Genomic DNA, 18,164 nt, shown 5'->3' on the forward strand with positions numbered 1-18,164 from the left:
GTACAATTTTATATTGGCTTACATAAAATCAACACAGTAGTACGCCGGGGGGGGGGGAGCCAGCATCTCTCTCTCAAACACACTCAAAGCCCATTCCTGAGTGCCGATGCTGATGTTCATTACCAGTGCTGGGAGATGCAAATGTGCTGTAAAGTACGTTTGTGGCACCCAGGAAGGAGGGAGTGCCAGTAGGGGTGGGAGGAGGCAGAGAGTGGATGGAATGGGGTAGAGGGAGGGTGGGTGGGGGAGAGGGGAATCGGGCACAGGAGGGGGGTGGAGATGGTGGCAGCCTCTGCCACCACATCCTAACTCCCCTTCCAAGCCAGGTGACTTGACAGAGTCTCCTCAGCTCTGGAGGTGCTCAAACGCAGGTGCAGAACTGAGCAGACCCACTGCTGCCTACTGCTGCCTACCCAGGGTAAGGGAGCAAACCCTCCCTTCCTGTGGGGAGACCTCAAGTAGTGCCCAGACCTCAAGTTGCACCACCTCTTAGTGCCCAGAAGATCTGGTGGTCACCATTTTGGTGATGCTGAAGCTGTGCATACCAGGAAGCTTAGGACTGGGCTGTCCGTCAACAAAATAAATAAAACAATTGAGCATTTGCTTTGGCAAGAGAAATATGGGGCAGAAATTTTTTAAATAAATAAATTGTGAAGTATGAGGCAGAGTTTTACCACATCCTCACTGCCAGTAAAAGTTTAAAAGATCATCTTTATATACTGTTGTTTAAAATATGATCTGATCAGTTTAACGGCAACCTCAAAGCCTGCTGCAATAAATCTATTTAATTGCCTGCTGAAATAACAGCCTAATCCTATGCATGTCTACTCAGAAGTAAGTCCCATTACAGTCAGTGGGGCTTACTCCCAGGAAGGTGTGTATAGGATTGGGCTGTAAGCCAGGAGAGTATAGTATTCCAATGTCTGGGTGCCACAACAGAGAACCCTGTCCTCATGTCCATTACCATACTTCTGGCACCATACTTCTGGCTTCTGTGTTAATCTTTTGAATTTGTCAAGTTTGTGGGGGAGGAGGCAGTTCAGTCCCATGTACTTACATACCACTGGTGCAGACCTTGAAAAGCACATTGTGTGGTCATCAAACCATCTAAATGTAGGTGACCTGTTATTTCCTGCACTGAAAAATGACAGTGTATGATGTGGTGTTTAGTTCAGATATGGGTGCTGCATAATGTCAAGGAAGAGTACAGGCATAAAAATTGTATGTGTTTTGTATAAGTAATTGCATATTTGCAAAGAAGTTTGTGAAGACTACCTTGAAGGCAGTCCCCTTAAAGTCCTGAACAAGTTAGTAAATTTCTTTTCACTTTGGGTTTGTGAAAGCTGGAGTAAAATTTAATACTCTGCAGCAAGCAGGTCCTGACTCTGAACTCTGTGGAAGGAATAAAAGCGCTTAGGAGGAAATCATATTGGTTTCTGTCATATGGGGCTATGCAATACGTGTTTAATTTCATGGGTTGTTGGAAAGGTGTACCAGCTTCATTGTATCCAAAGTCTATGCATTTATTAAAAACCGATTCAATAAATTTCTTGCTCTTGTATGTGCTGTGCACAGCACAAGTCATTTTGGCTGCATCCAGTACAGTAACTGTGAGTCATAGATGAGAATGTAACATTAGTGTGAACTCTGGATCAGTATTCAGTTGAAATGATTAAAGCATAAGAACTTGAATTAGCTTTCTGAGTTAGGTCAGTTAATACAGAATTTGGTCTGATTGTGTCCTACATGACACCCTTGGAATGTTCAAAGGAGATAATCGTTTTTAAACCTGCAGGTAGAGTTTGTTTTTTTAAAAAATATATAATTTATTTATAATTGTACAAAGTGCCATTAAGGCACTTTTATAAATAGTATCCATGTTGTATATCCTAATAGAATGCACATGGAAGGAATTTCCTACCAAGATCCTGAGGTTTAGGGGACCCTCTCAAGCAGGATGCCATGTGGCACAGGGAAGAAGGAGAAATGGAGGAGTTTCTGGGTGGAGAAACAGCAGGAGGTGGGAGAGAAGGGTTCTGGCAGGGAAGAATCCTAGCAGTGGCAACTTGTAGTGGGATCCTATCCCTGTTCTCTCTCCCCTTCCCTCTTCCTTCTTCTTCTTGGACTTGCACCACCAGAAAATAGCTGGTGTAGATCAGAGGAGACCCATTGGGGAAGTGGAGGCTTACCCTGAAGTAAGGGTATGAAAGTATTTTTATATGCTATATTTTGTATTGAGGGGGATTTGTTAAAATTGTCAGCAACTGCCCTGGCACTTCAGAGTAGGTTGGGTTAAAAAACAACAATACAGACACAAAACTAAAGAGAAAATATTCTCAAACATTTACACTTTCTTGTTTATTTTGATCCTATTCGCCACAGTTCCAGTTTGATGTCCATTGTTTGTTTCATTGTTGACAGAATGTAGTTGGCTCAGCCAGGAATTAAAAACAAAAACCCCACACTACAGATTGCTGAACATATGTTGTCTTGTGCCTGGCGGATATAATAGGACACCAGTGGCTTCTTCCTCTTTATATAAAAAAAAAGGAAAGAAAAGAAAAAAAGAAACCTTGTGATTTTAATAAACAGGAAAATGTCTTTGGAAGCTATCTGGTCAGTTTGCTCCACCTTGACTTTGGTTGACATGAAAGTTTAAATTAATTATAATTATTAATAGCTGCATTCAGGGCTATTTGCCTTAAGAGCCAAATCCACTATATTTTATTATCGGCTAATTAGACGATTTAATATCTACTGTCCCTTTCAGACAACTTCCCAGGTGGTATACAAATAAAGCAAAAATTAAAAAATCTACAGAAATAGAAGGCAGCCATGGTAAAGCCAGGAGAGCAGCAGGGAAACATTCTATGAGCAATAATGTAAATAAAACTTAAAGGAGCCTCAGCATATAAATAAGGTTTCTACCTGACTTCAAAAAAGTCAGAAGATGAGCCTCTAGTGAGAGTATTGCAGAGATGGGGCACCAAAACTGGGAAAGGATCTCCCCTTCCCACCCGCTAGTGGCCACCCACCTGACTTCTGATGGGGGGGGGGGTGTCTAGAGAAGTGTCTCCAGTAGATGGTTTTAGGAGTTGAAGAAGTTCTTCTGTAAGCAAATTGTTCTTTAGAGAGCTGTAAGCAAGTCCAGGCGTCCTCGGGTTTTTAGCAAATTGGCATATTTCTTGCAGATTGTAGTAGAATTCCATTCTCTTGGAACTTCATGGACTCTCCTACTGAAACCCTATAAATGGACTGGATCCCTACAATTTTACAAGACTTCCCCTCCCATTTACCTGTAAACTTAAAAAAAAAAAAGTAAATTTTGAATGGTGGTGTGAATGCCTGTTAGAATGTAAAGTGATCCAATCTCTTTAAATCCGGCACTCATTGATTTTGTTTCATCCTTCTGTGATCTTGATTTGAATGTTGACATCACTCAATTGGGTTTTCTTTCGATGTTCTTTAAGGGATTTATCATCTTTATGTTTTGTATTAGTAGTAATAATATTGTGTCTGTCTGATTATTCTGGTTTGTACCTGTAGATAAATAATAAGGTGTGGTCTTCATATTTTTAATTTTAGTGAGGATGAAATGGAAGAAGCAAATGGAACTAACCCTATCGATATTGAGGTTGAACAAAACAAGGAGAGCAAAAAAGAGGTATTTATTTTCTCCAATAATGCTATAATATATTGTGGTGGAAAAGCCCCAATTCCCCTGTAGTTTTTTATTTCCTTTTTAAAACCTTTTTTGGAGTTTCGTATCATCTAGGGCATGTTTCTCAAACTGTAGGTCAGGACCCACTTGGTAGGTTGCAAACCAATTTTAGGTGTGTCCCCATTCATTTCAATGTGTATTTTATTTTTGATATATTAGACTTGATGGCACCATGGTATGTGGCTGCATTTGTGGAGAAATGTTACAGATCTGTACTTTTCGACAGGCTACTATGTATATGCTTTTAACAATGACTGTCAATCAGGCTAACTCCTGGGTAAGTCTGGATAGGATTGTAGCCTTTGGGATATTTGGGGAATTTTTTTAAACAGATCAGCAACTGCTTGGGAAGATTAGGAGGGTTCTTCTTAATTTTAAATAAATTTTTAAACATAATTATTGCAGACTTTTAATTTACTGAGGCTGCAATCCTAACCACACTTTCCTGAGAGTAAGCCCCATTGAACAAAATAGGACTTACTTTTGAGTAGACTGGGTTAGGATTGTGCCCTGAGTTGATTTGCTTTGATTTTGTTGATTTGGGGGTTGTTAAAATTTTTCCTGCTTGATGATGTCACTTCTGGCCATGACATCACTTCTGGTGTGTCCCGACAGATTGTCACTGTTAAAAGGGGTCCTGGTGCTAAAAGGTTTGAGGACCACTGATGTAGGAAACTCCTACATGAAGTTCAGCATCCTGAAAGGGCTGCTGGATCAGTTCAAGATAACTGCTATTCCTTTTTTTTATTGTTGTTGACTTTCCTTTTCCCTAGCTGACTGATAAATAAAGGACCTGACTTTGAGCCAACTCACTGGCTCATGAGGTCACTCACCTGCTTCTCAAGAGTAGGAAATTCAAATGGCTGAGTTTACCCCAAGTATCCTTCCCCACAAGTAAAGTCTGATGAATGCCCACAAGTTATTAAAAAGTGGGGCCATGAACCTCCCTTATGCATTTGTCTTGCTCTCTCACCCTGTAGGTGAGCAGTGGGGATCATTCACCTGCCTTGCTAAGTGTGGGTGTAAGAATCAAGAATCAAGAAGATAGTGCCTATTTTATCACATTAATGCTTTGTTTCTTATTCACTTGCCTTTTAACCTTCTTGGCATCTTGGTGTTCTACACCATTTTAATTAAAAATAAAACCTTTTTATTGTTATGCTTATTTACTTGCCTGGTCTCTGTTCAATTTGGAGGTAGTTGGTTGCCCCATCTTTCCAGACCTTTAGCCTAAGCTACTCTCTCATTACTAAGGATACTCCCAAGGGTTGGGGGCTCTCTGTTGTATAGCAGGATGAAGTTTTTCCTAGGGTATCCTCCTCCTGCTTTGGTTTATGTGGCTATCAGTGGTGGCATAAATCTGCTGTCCCAGTTTCAATGAAGTTTTAGGATGAGAGTGCCTGGAAGGGGCATACTGATTGCTGTGCCCTGCACCCAACCAATTATTACTACCTACGTTCATATATATTTTATTTTAAAAGCAAACCTAAAACTGTGAACTTGTTTAAAACTTGTTTTAAAACTGTGAACTGTGAAGTTTGTGAACTTCATTGATAAATGAACTCATGTCCATTTGGAGATTCACCTGGGGCATTTGGTGGGCCACTGTGAGATGCAGGAAGCTGGACTAGATGGGCCTATGGCCTGATCCAGCAGGGCTGTTCTTATGTTCTTATGTTTTAAATATTGTCAGTTTTTAATCTGTGTTTTAACCTTTGCAGTAACCTGCAAAGAAGAACAAATAAAAATTCAACCTATAACCATGCAGCATGTGCCTGAAATAATGTGTAGTATGGGAGTTAATAATTTATATAGGAGTTTATATTAATAAACAGTTAATAAACTGTTTATTAATATACAAGGCTTAGAACTGAGTCCTTACAGATCAGTTCTGATCCTTGTAGCTTATTTGGAGTTTTTAAAAACAAACAAACAAACAAACAAAAAAACCCCAAACTATCCAGAAGCCAAACTACATGTTTTTCAAGTGCATGTTGTGTGGCTGTTCAGCTTGTTTTTCCTGTAACATGGGCCCCACCAAATTCCGAATCCCTACTCAGCCGTAATGCTCCCTGGATGAATTTGGGCCAGTGGCACACTCAGTGAGCCTAATTCACCTCATAGGGTGGTTGTGTAGATAAAGAGTGAGTGAGTGAGAGAGAGAAATATGCATCTCTGTGAAAACCAGGGTTAAAAAAATGTATTTAAATAGTAAAACAGTTCTAAAAGAGCATAAGCAACATTGAGCAAGCAGTGGAGACGAATCTCCTCACCAGCCCTATGGAATTGCACAAAATTAGAATTAAGATTGGCATTTATAATTTGAGTAAATGAAGAAAAGGTTTTGAAATCAGACCTGAAATTAGCCTTATATAGAGAAATTCCCTGGAGGAATTGAGAAGAGAGGGAAAGTGTGTGTGTGTGTGTGTGTGTGTGTGTGTGTGTGTGTGTGTGAGAGAGAGAGAGAGAGAGAGAGAGAGAGAGAGAGAGAATGATTTCATTTTCTTCTCTGAAGAAACATGCACATCACCTATATTGCATATTGCAACATGCACATCACCTATAATGATGATTGCTATGTCTAATAAAACATCTCTCTGCTCTTGGCATCCCAAAAGCACAAGTGATAATCTCAGTGAGCCTGGTTGGAATAAAGCCTGAATGAAGAATGAAATTGTGGCATTTCTCTTATATTTCATGGTGACCGCTTTTTACAAGTTCTACCATGCCATTGTATGTAGTTCCCATCGAATTAGCATTGAAAGTACCCGTCACCAATATATTTAATATGTCAGCTGGAAGGCTGCAGCATGTTATAAATATGTTATAAGTAAACTGTAAAAATCAAATTGACCATGGGAAGGGTGTAAAATTAGATGCATGCACTTTGGAGTTGGATGTCATTTTGTTTTGTGTTTACATCTTTAACATTCCCCCATCATGTTTTCAAGCTTTATATACTTATCATGAGATCTAGAAACTTCTGAAAAATTAAAACAGGATTTGTGAGGATTTGTGCACAGTGGATGGTAGATGTCAGTAAGGGCCCAGTCCTATAAACACAATACAGTTTATGCCCCATTGGCACGGCTGCACTGGCAGCGGAAAATTGGATAGAATTGGACCCACAGTGGCCTCCTCAACGTAAGGGAATGTTTGTTCCCTTACCTTGGGGCTGCACTGGTGCTGGAAAATGGGATAGAATTGGGCCTTTAGAATATTACTTTGCACTGATCTCAAAATAGCTTTGATAGACAAACATGTGCCCTTGAATTTTTAAGACAAATATCTGTAGAAATGAGTATCAGAACTGATTTTCTGCCTGCCCACCTAAAGCCTTTCAGGTTCAGACTGAAGCTAACCTTTGGTCCCTGTGGCTGAATGGGAAAATTTCTGCATTTCATCCTTGGCGGTTGCTATTAGAATTGAGACTGGAATAGCCAAATCAGGCAAACTTATCCCTTCTTGTATTTTAAGTGTTTCAACTTCTTTTACCAAGGCAGAAAATCCTTCTTTGCAATTGTTGCAGGTTGAATTTGAGCAACTTTTTTTGCATTCTGGGTTAAATGTTGCTGATGTCCCAAGGATAGGTCTGCCATATGACTTTGAACCTGTGGGTTTCTAAATTGCATGATTGGAAAGGAAGACGGAGGAAAGGAGGAGAGATTGCAGGAGGGAAGTCACCCTCTAGAGAAAATTAGTCAACAGAGTCCACTGTTAAGACAGCAACCTTCAGTCTTATACTATGTAAAGCCACCTAATTTTAAATAAGATTAATTCTAAGCACGGGTGAGCTATTTTTCCCTTTAGACAAATAATATTCTAGTTTTCAATACTGCACAAATTTCATCACATTTATTGATATCCCCCGCTGTTCCTAATAATTAATGCTACCTACATGGTTACAACTGACTGTGTGTTGCAGAACATATTAGCAGTGCTTCCCTGTTAGGGTGTATTGTAGTGTGGTACATAAGCATGTAATCTGCCATGACTATGGTGAGTGGTAGCTGAGTACACTGCTGGGAGTGGTATGGTCAGAGCTTCAGGCTGGTGGCAACCATATAAGAAAATAAGAACAGCCCCACTGGATCAGGCCATAGGCCCATCTAGTCAAGCTTTCTGTATCTTTCAGCGGCCCACCAGATGCCCCAGGGAGCACACAAGATAACAAGAGACCTCATGCTGGTGCCCTCCCTTGTATCTGGCATTCTGACATAGCCCATTTCTAAAATCAGGAGGTTGCACATACGCATCATGGCTTGTAATCTGTAATCGATTTTTCCTCCAGAAACTTGTCCAATCCCCTTTTAAAGGCATCCAGGCCAGATGCCGTCATCACATGCTGTGGCAAGGAGTGGCAAGGAGTTCCACAGACCAACCACACACTGAGTAAAGAAATATTTTCTTTTGTCTGTCCTAACTCTCCCAACACTCAACTTACATAACACCAGAACCAGGGGACATGGTTCTCACATAACACCAGAACCAGGGGACATCCACTAATGTCCCCTGGTTCTGGTGTTATGTGAGAGTGTAAAGAGCATCTCTCTAGCCACTCTATCCTTCCCATGCATAATTTTGTATGTCTCAATCATGTCCCCCCTCAGGCACCTCTTTTCTAGGCTGAAGAGGCCCAAACGCCGTAGCCTTTCCTCATAAGGAAGGTGCTCCAGCCCAGTAATCATCTTAGTCGCTCTGTTTTGCACCTTTTCCATTTCCACAATGTCCTTTTTGAGATGTGGTGACCAGAACTGGACACAATACTCCAGGTGTGGCCTTACCATAGATTTGTACTATGACATTACAATATTAGCCGTTTTGTTCTCAATACCTTTTCTAATGATCCCAAGCATAGAATTGGCCTTCTTTACTGCCACTGCACATTGGGTCGACACTTTCATTGAGCTGTCCACCATCACTCAAGATCTCTCTCCTGATCTGTCACAGACATCTCAGAACCCATCAGCCTATATGTGAAGTTTTGATGTTTTGCCCCAATGTGCATGACTTTACACTTAATTTGAAACGCATCTGCCATTTTGCTGCCCATTCTGCCAGTTTGGAGATATCCTTCTGGAGCTCCTGGCAATCGCTTCTGATCTTCACCACCTGGAAAAACTTGGTGACGTTTGCAAACTTAGCCACCTCACTGCTCAGCCCTTTCTCCAGGTCATTTATGAACAGGTTTCTTGGTCTTCAACCAGTCTTCTGGTCACGAAAAAGAGACCAGATTTCTTGACATGCTAAATGACAGAGCAGCTAGTCATGGAGCCCACCAGAGGACAGGTGACCCTGGATTTAATATCATGTGGTACTCAGGACTTGGTTAGAGATGTCAGTGTTACGGAGCCATTGGGGAACAGTGACCATGCTGCGATCCGTTTCAACATGCACGTCGGGGGGGGGGGAGAATACCAGGCAAATCTGTCAAATAAAGTAGGCAATGGATGAAGATGAGCTGTTTGCAGATGGGTTAAAAATGATAGTTTTGAAGCAGGAAGCAGGCTTCCTTTATTTTTGGATGATGCTTGTATGTGTCATGGTAGCCATCATCTTGGAGACATTCCTTCAGATATGAGAGAAAAGGGGAAATGCCTCTCTTACGATGGGGCTTACCATCTGCTCTTATAATGTATTTGTAGTAAAAATATTTTTTTTTAAGTTTTAATTAACTAAAATGTTGCTGCCAATAAATCTGTCAGTCTTACTAGTTAATGGATTGAGTGTTGCCACCCTTGTACGAAGCAGACCTTTGTATTTGAGTTAATATCTCTTTAACACTGAATTCTAGAAATGAACCTTTGCCCTATCCCTTCCATTCCTTTTTGACAGAACCCCCTTCATTATGTTCATAATTTAAAAAAAAAATCTTAAATGACAGATGGATAAATTCATCTGATACACTTAATGAAGTTCTGCAGGAGAAAACCTTCACTTTGGGAGTTTATTGTGACACTGAGTGGTAATTAAACATAAATTAAATTCAGTTTAAATTCAGTTAAATTGTCCGCCTGCCAAATTCTCCATTGAGGAAGCTTTGGGTATGAATTGTGTTTTCATTTTTTTATGAGAGTTTCTTTGATACTGACCCCTCAAATGCTAACAAATCCCACCACCCATCTTATGGTCTTCCATCAGTTCTCCCATCCCTGCCTCTTACAAGATCAACTTTCATGCTTCAGACCTATCAAACAGTGGGCTGGAGTGTTGACAGTTTACACTACAATAAGGTGACTGCAGAATCCATAGTTACAAATTACTTAGGCAAATAAGTGAAGGCGTTCACAGCTCGCTTGTTGAGTTGTGAGAGGAAGAATCCATTGAGCTTAAACTGGTAAGCAGTGTGTGAATGTGGACAGTGTCCCATTTATAGGGATACTCCAAAGTGTGGATCCATACCACCTGATACTCTGCCTCTAGCATCATGGATCCCTAAAGTGTGAGAAGAGAAGATGGCTGGGTGGGGATCTGTACACTCCTGGTTGTGAGAAGAGGACCGTCTCTCTTAACCAGAAAATAGAGCCTTTCCTAATTAAGAGTGGCAGTGGGCCACTCTATCACCTCTGCAGGTTCCAACTGACACAGCGATATAACAAGAGGGCTGGGGGTTGAACTGTCACTGCTTGGGTGGGTTGGCAGTGTTGTACTGTTGCAAGGTCAAAAGCAAACTCAGTAGGCAAGAGTGGTGATCGCCTGCAAGCTTTATTTCATTGCCAGCAACGGGCTTCTCAGGGACTCCTGTCCAAAGCGAAGAGAGCATATTTTGGTTTAAAAGGGAAAGCCTGTTTGAATTATATTTTAAAATGTAAAATGCTTCTTTTCCAAGGGTATTCATCTGTTCAGTTTAGTTTTCATTTATCATACTACCAGTTAAGCTTGACACATGGGAAATTCCAGCTTTTTACTCCTTTTTTTACATGAAGCGGTTCACCTTATCTGATGTCCTTGACAGTTTGCTAAGAAACATTCCTTTGCTAATTTACAGCCTGTCTGCTGTTTGCAGAGACCAGAAAAAAAATGCTTTTTGGTTCTGAACAAATAAGCATTGCTAAACATATAAACACTTTTCCCTATTTCCTAAACATATAAACCAATAATTTGTTTTAAACTAATTTAGCTATAAACACCCATAAACATAGCATAAGCACTATTAACATAAGTGGCTTTCATGACCCTGTATCAGTACAATGAAGGGCAACAGGGAAGAGGATGGATCATGTGATGAGAGCAAGCAAAGCAAAGGGGGCCGATGAGAAAGAAAGGGGAATGGTGACATGAGAAGGTGGGGATGGATGGGACAGCCTGACAGGTACTATGTCCTGAGCAAGACTGGGCAGAGGATGTAACGTATATTTCTGTTCTGTGAGTGAGCTGGCAATAGGCTGAGGTGATTTGGGGGCTTACTTTGGTTTTGCTGGCATCTCCCCCACTTTCTTTTCCTAACTTCTCACACTTGTGCATGGCGTGTCCAGGACAATGCAGGGAAGCCAGCATATTTTTTCCTCTTTTCCTCTCCTCTTCCACACCTGGTTCCCTTCAACATGGTCTCAGCAACCATGCCTTTCTAGGCAGGCCGTTATCCCCACTGACACTGGAGGTGACATCAGCTTGTCTTGGCAGGGCCACCCAAGTGCAGGACTCAGAGCAGCCTCCCTATTTGCTCTCCTGACTGTTAGGACCTCTCAGGCCAGCATATAAATATTTTTAATGAAAATTACAAGTGTGTATTCTCAGCATAAAAGAAAATGAACAATAATAACACATATCCTTTAAACAAGAGCATAGGAAAATAATGTAAAACTAATTAGGACAGTACAACAGAACAAATTCCACCAAAAAAAGATTAACAAGATTCAAAAATTTGGATTAGGAAGGACTTCACTTGGTACCAAAAGTAATTGAAGTAGGTACCAGGCAAGCCTTCCCATAAGTGGGGTGCCACAAAATGGAAAGACCTCTCCCCAGGCCACCCTCAAAGGTGGGGCAACCATAGAGAACAGCTTCTCTTAACATGCCACCATGTTTGTGTGGAAGTTGGTTCTTCATATTGGGTTCAAGTGAGTGGGAAAGCCCTGTTTGACATAAGAACATAAGAGCCCTGCTGGATCAGGCCAAAGACCCATCTAGTCCAGCTTCCTGTGTCTCACCAAATGCTTCAGGGAGCACTCAGGACAACAGACACAACCTGCGTCCTGGTGCCCTCCCCTGCATCTGGCAGTCAGAGGCAGCCTACCTCTACCTTGCACATACCTACCATGACTGGTAACCTGTGAAGAATTTTTCCTCCAGAAATTTGTCCAGTCTCCTCTTACTGACCTTGGCCATGTGGTTCCAGAGCTCCCATGCAGCTGCAGTAAGCACATGATCACACAACAGGGAAGTGACTTCCAGACTGACCACCAGATGTTTGTGAAGGGGCTGCATTGTGTCTTAAAACAGTACAGATTTGGAATACGTGGTATTTTGCTGGGTGAGAGGTTGTAAAAGCACACAGACATTTTGAAGTTCTCAAGACGGATGTCATGAGTTTAATAAACGAAGCTACTCTCGTTAGCTCTGGCATTGTTTCCTGGCACTAAGAAATCCAGAACTGTCTTGGATGGGGTTTTAGGGGAGGTGTATAATTAGCTAGTTTGACATTTATTTGACAGGGTTTGCTTATGACAAATGTAGGCACTGTGGGCTTTGGTTCTGCCTCATCCCCCAAAGCCTTTGATTTCCATTGGCTCCCCACTGAGCAGTCAGGAACAGGGGGCATAGCTCTGCACGGTGAAAGTCAAAGTTAATTCATTGTCTGCTATGCTTTTGAAAAGGAAACAGATGGTCGCAGTCTTTGAGCTCAAGTCTCCTTTGCAGCAAAGCAGTGTGTGTTGGATTGCAGGGCCTCGTTTTTCACACTTTAATAGGACTAATCTGTGGCATCGTTTCCCCAAACTCACCTCATGCGCCCCAGAGTTGCCAAGGCACAGACCCTGTGTGTGTGTGTGTGTGTGCGTGTGCGTGTGTACAAGAACATGCAGCTCCTGATGGGTGTATATGTATGCACATGCATATTTGTTAGTGTCCTGTATCTGAAGGTGGAACTAACTGCGTTGTGATAAAAACTGTTGAGGAAAAAGATTTTAGGTGAAAGGGAGTTGGGCCAGGAGGGATTCAGTACCCCCACCTGCCAGTTCCCTACTTTTCATCACATCCTGTCCTGTTATTCTGCAGGTACTGTATTTAGCAGGGACCTAGTACAATGTCCCTGAACTCCTTTGGAGGGTGTTTTCTCCTCCCCTTACTCCTCCTCTCCAGGATGTCACTGGGAAAACTGGATTAGATAGGGGTTATGCTGGCTTTACCACAAGGAGTAATTCTTAAAACCTGCTATAAAATGATAACTCTGTCACTGCCTACTGGATTATTGAGCAGCAAGAAGTCTTGGTAATTATGAGGAGTAATGGCTTCATTTCAGAGGCCTTTCTTGGGCTCAGTCTGCTAGCTTCCAGTTTCTCCTTCCCCCAAAGGATTATCATCCCCCTTTTTTAGTAACTTGGCTGATTGTGAACATCCTAAGCAGGGAGAGAAAGATGAAGCTGACAGCCAGTACAGCCAATGCAGGGTTAATTAGTCCCTGTAGCTGATGCAATCCAAAATTATTCTGCAAGATTAATCTACAGGGGGATACACATTTTTCCTTCACTGTCATATTTTTTCTGGAAGGGAGACGGTCAGCTTTCTCTCCTCTCCTCTGTTCCTACTTAATTAGAAACTCGATGAACACAGAGTTCATCACTTTATCATTTGCATACATGATATTAAAAATTAATAAGGCAATGGGAGAAGTTTTATAAGGGCCCCTCACACAATGTTTGTATCGGTTTTCTTTAAACCTGTTAAAAGGATTGGTTTTTGCCCGCTCCCCTTTTTCGCTTCTGTATTCTTGTCATTCTATGATCTGTGCATCTCACAATTGTTTGGAAAAAGCAAACTCTACTCCACTCAGCTCCATTCTCTGGAGTAGTGGGAATGAAACAAATCTACTGACAATCATATTTTAGTTAGTTAATTTATATACCATCTTTTCATAAGGCGTTCTAGAGTGGTTACAGTAGAGCAAACTGGAGATGGTGGTGGTGGTGCTTCTGTCAGAAATACACAGAATCCTTCTTCTCTTTTCTGGTTTGTGATAACTGTATAGTTTATTAGATGTTGGACCCGGAATAAGTTTAATATTACTAACCAAGTTTGCTTCAAAATTGAGATTAAACGTTGGTTTCAGTCATTACTTTGACAACAAACTATGGTTAGCAGGACTTGGTACACGACTGATTTTGCTAAGCGGAAGAAGGAAGGAAGAAGAATACCCAAGGCTATAGGGCAAGGATTCCCAAACTCCTTTTCTTGGCAGCCCACGGTGTCATCTGCAGTAGATCCGGTTCCTGTCGAGGCCAGGAGGCTGCGGCCTAAAATAGTGGACGACTTGGAAGTCATGTCTCAGTCATGTGCAACTTCTTGACTGTCCACCATTTTAGGTTGCAGTGTCAGCCCTGGTTCTGGTGTTATGTGAGAGTGTAAAGAGCATCTCTCTATCCACTTTATCCTTACATGCATAATTTTGTATGTCTCAATCATGTCCCCCCTCAGGCGTCGCTTTTCTAGGCTGAAGAGGCCCAAAAACTGTAGCCTTTCCTCATAAGGAAGGTGCCCCAGCCCAGCAATCATTTGCTATCCTCCAATCCTCTGGCACCGTGGCCGTTTTAAGGGATAAGTTGCATATTTTAGTCAAGAGATCAGCAACTTCATTCTTTTAATTCCTTAATAACTCTTGGGTGGATGCCATCTGGGTCCGGTGATTTATTGATCTTTAATTTATCAATAAGATCTGAAACATCTTCTCTTTCAACCTCTATCTGACATAATTCCTTGGTCAGGAGGGGCCGTTCGGGCAGCAGTATTTGCCCGAGGTCTTCTGCCGTGAAGACAGATGCAAAGATCTCATTTAATTTCTCTGCCATCTCCAAGTCTCCTTTTATCTCCCCTTTCCCTCCCTCACCATCCAGAGGGCCAACCGCTTCCCTGGCAGGTTTCCTGCTTCTAACATATTTGAAGAAGCTTTTATTATTCCCCTTAATGCTGCTGGCCATGCGTTCCTCATAGTCTCGCTTGGCCTCCCGTATCACCTTCTTACATTTCCTTTGCCACAGTTTATGTTCCTTTTTATTCTCCTCATTAGGGCAAGACTTCCATTTACGGAAGGAAGCTTCCTTGCCCTTTACAGCCTCTCTAACTTGGCTGGTTAGCCATGCGGGCACCCTCCTGGACTTAGTGGAGCCCTTCTTCCTCTGCGGTATACACTTCCGCTGGGCCTCTATTACTGTTGTTTTAAGCAGCCTCCATGCACTCTGGAGAGACTGGACTCTTTTAACCTTCCCTTTCAACCTCTTTCTAACCAGCCTCCTCATTTGAGGGAAGTCCGCTTGTCGGAAGTCAAGCGTTTTTGTGAGAGATTTGCCCGCTATTCTTCCCCCGATGTGCATGTCGAAATGGATCACAGCATGATCACTGTTCCCCAATGGCTCCGTAACACTGACATCTCTAAGCATGTCCTGAGTACCGCACAATATTAAATCCAGAGTCACCTATCCTCTGGTGGGCTCCATGACTAGCTGCTCTAAGCCACAGTCATTTAGCATGTCAAGGAATCCAGTCTCCTTTTCATGACCAGAACACAAATTGACCCAGTCTATATGAAGATAATTGAAGTCCCCCATGATTACAACCCTGTCCCTCCTTGTCACCTCCCTGATCTGTTTCCTCATTTCAGGGTCCCCTTCCAGTTTCTGGTCTGGAGGACGATAGTACGCCCCCAGTATTACATCGCTCCTCAGGCCTGGTAATTTAACCCACAGAGATTCTATAGTGGACCCGCCTTCAATCTCTACTTTGCTGGAGTCTATCCCTTCCTTAACATAAACGGCCACCCCACCTCCAACACGCACTTCCCTGTCCCACCTGTAGAGTTTATATCCCGGGATTGCGATATCCCACTGTTCCTCTGCATTCCACCAGGTTTCCGTTATGCCCACTATGTCAATGTTTTCCCTAGTCACCAGACATTCCAGTTCTCCCATCTTTGCTCAGAGACTTTGGGCATTTGCATTAAAGCATCTGTACATGGAATGCCCTAGGATGAGCTGCTTATTAGCTCCTTTGTCCCCACATTCTCTCACTGTGCCAAACCGTCTATCACATCCCATCAAGCTACCGTTCCCAGTTTCTTCTCCTACTCTGCCTTTACCTTGTTGTTCTCTAACCTCCCCATTCTCATCCCATAGGGATGAGGAGTTCCGAACCGAATGCCCCTTGGCTCCTGTCGGCTTTCCCCCAGGGATCAGTTTAAAAGCTGTTCTGCCATCTTTTTAATGTTATGTGCCAGCAGTCTGGTTCCATTCTGGTTCAAGTGAGGCCCATCCCTCTTGTACAGGCCCCACTTGTCCCAAAACGTTCCCCAGTGCCTAACGAATCTAAGTTCCCCAGTGCCCCTCCTCCCTACACCACCGTCTCATCCAAGCATTGAGACCCCTGATCTCCGCCTGCCTAGCTGGCCCTGCGCATGGAACAGGTAGCACTTCCGAGAACGCGACCTTTGAGGTCCTGGCTTTCAGCTTCCTACCTAATAGCCTTAATTTGGCCTCCAGGACCTCCTGGCTACATTTGCCCACGTCGTTGGTGCTGACATGCACCACAACCGCTACCTCCTCCCCAGCACAGTCTACCAGCCTGTCTAGACGAGAAGTGATGTCCGCAACCTTTGCACCAGGCAGGCAAGTTGCCATGCGGTCCTCACATCTGTCGCAAACCCCCCATCTATGTTTCTAATAATCGAATCCCCCACTACAAGAAGCCCCCAACCCCCCTCCTGCGTGCAACCCCCTCAGAGTATCCTGAGTGCGTTTGGATATGGGCCCGTCCCCTGGAGAAGGGGTCCCCCCAGGTGATTGTTTTCTTCCACTCCAGGATGATGTCCTCCTCTCCAGGATGACATCTAGTAGAGCAGTAAGACTTCTAAACTGGGCCCTTCTCTCTCATTTTCTCTCAAGCTGGCCCACCTTGCTGGGCTGTTGTGAAGATAAAATATAACTAACCTGTGTATTCCACCCTGAGCTCCTTGGAGGAAGTGGTGAATAACTAACAATAAAACCTAACTATACCAACTGGTTGTGCTGCAACTATGGTGGGCTTGTGTCTCTAATTTTTGTGTGAATAGCCTTTTCACTCAGCCAGATTATTGCATATCACATGCATTTCATCCCTTGTAGCTTCTCTTCCCATCAAAGGCAGCCAGTCATAATAAACCTGTGTTTGTATTTGGTTAGGGAGCTCAGGGCAGTCCAGAAAGTGAAAGTTTTTATGACCCTGGAATCCCCAGCAGTTTCCTTCTAAGGAAAAAATGAAGAGATAATGATCAGATACTCTTTTAGGCAAATATTCTCAAGGGCCTGTTCATATTCTGCTGCATATATACATCCTATGTTATCCTGGCCCTGCATAAGAAGTTGGGAGAGAAATAAAACAGTATATTTTTAAAGAAAAGAAACCTGTATTAGAGCTATAGGCAACTCTGGGTCTCTCTGTGCAGAAATGTGGAGCAACATTCCAGGCATATATTCAGAAACGGCATTCTTTCTATTCCATGCCTTGTCCCCAAAAGACCTTTTTCAGGGCAAATTTCATACCCATGCAAAAATCTTTATCTTTTTGTGTCAGTGCTGCATATAAAAATGAATGAGCTCTAAGGATTAGTCTGCAATCATCTGACCCCTCATGTTTTGTCTTAAATTAGTTTCTGCTTCTTCCCCTCTGGCTGCCACACAGGAAATTGCATATCAAACTTAAACTTTACTCTTCTGTTCTTTCTCTCTCGCTCAGCCACCCACACACTCAGTGAGTTAGATCTTTTTATTTCGGATACAGAGTTGAACTGACGCATAAACTGGCCTTGGAAAGAGTGTCTTGCAAATCATTGGACAGGTTTAAGAAACATGGTTGAAAACCACTGAGATGTTTCATCTTTGAGTGTCAGCGCAAATAGCAGGAGTCACCTTTTTGAAGCAGCATTTCTCAGACCTTTTGAACTAGGAGTGCCCTTGTAAATTTTTGCCATCTTCTGGGGAGGCAACCCAGGGCCAATAACCTGTTTCATAACAGAATGTGAAAGAGATCCTTCCACGTGCTTATGTGCATGCAGCCAATTGGTGTGGAAAAACTTAGGAAAGGAGAAGGAATCCCTATAGTAACTTTAGATAGCAGATTGAACAGGGTATCTTTGACCCATTCTTAAAGCCACGCAGCAGGAAATGCAAGAACACTAGTAGAAGTAGCAGTTTTTTTCTGAACACTTTTCCAAAATCACGCTAGGATGATGGGGCAGTGAAGGTGAACGTGAACTTGAAGT

The 18,164-nt window shown here is 42.6% G+C and overlaps 1 protein-coding gene across 1 annotated transcript in view; it reads left to right on the forward strand.

The window, feature by feature from the left end:
• Window positions 1-18,164, forward strand: part of RCOR1 (REST corepressor 1) — a 48,630-nt gene that overhangs the window by 15,545 nt on the left and 14,921 nt on the right. The window contains exon 4 of the mRNA XM_066624134.1: window positions 3,586-3,664. Within this exon, the coding sequence (XP_066480231.1) occupies window positions 3,586-3,664 (79 nt within the window). The remainder of the gene's footprint in view (window positions 1-3,585; window positions 3,665-18,164) is intronic.

The sequence above is a fragment of the Tiliqua scincoides genome, chromosome 1, assembly GCF_035046505.1.
Source record: "Tiliqua scincoides isolate rTilSci1 chromosome 1, rTilSci1.hap2, whole genome shotgun sequence".
NCBI classification, from domain to species: Eukaryota; Metazoa; Chordata; class Lepidosauria; order Squamata; family Scincidae; genus Tiliqua; species Tiliqua scincoides.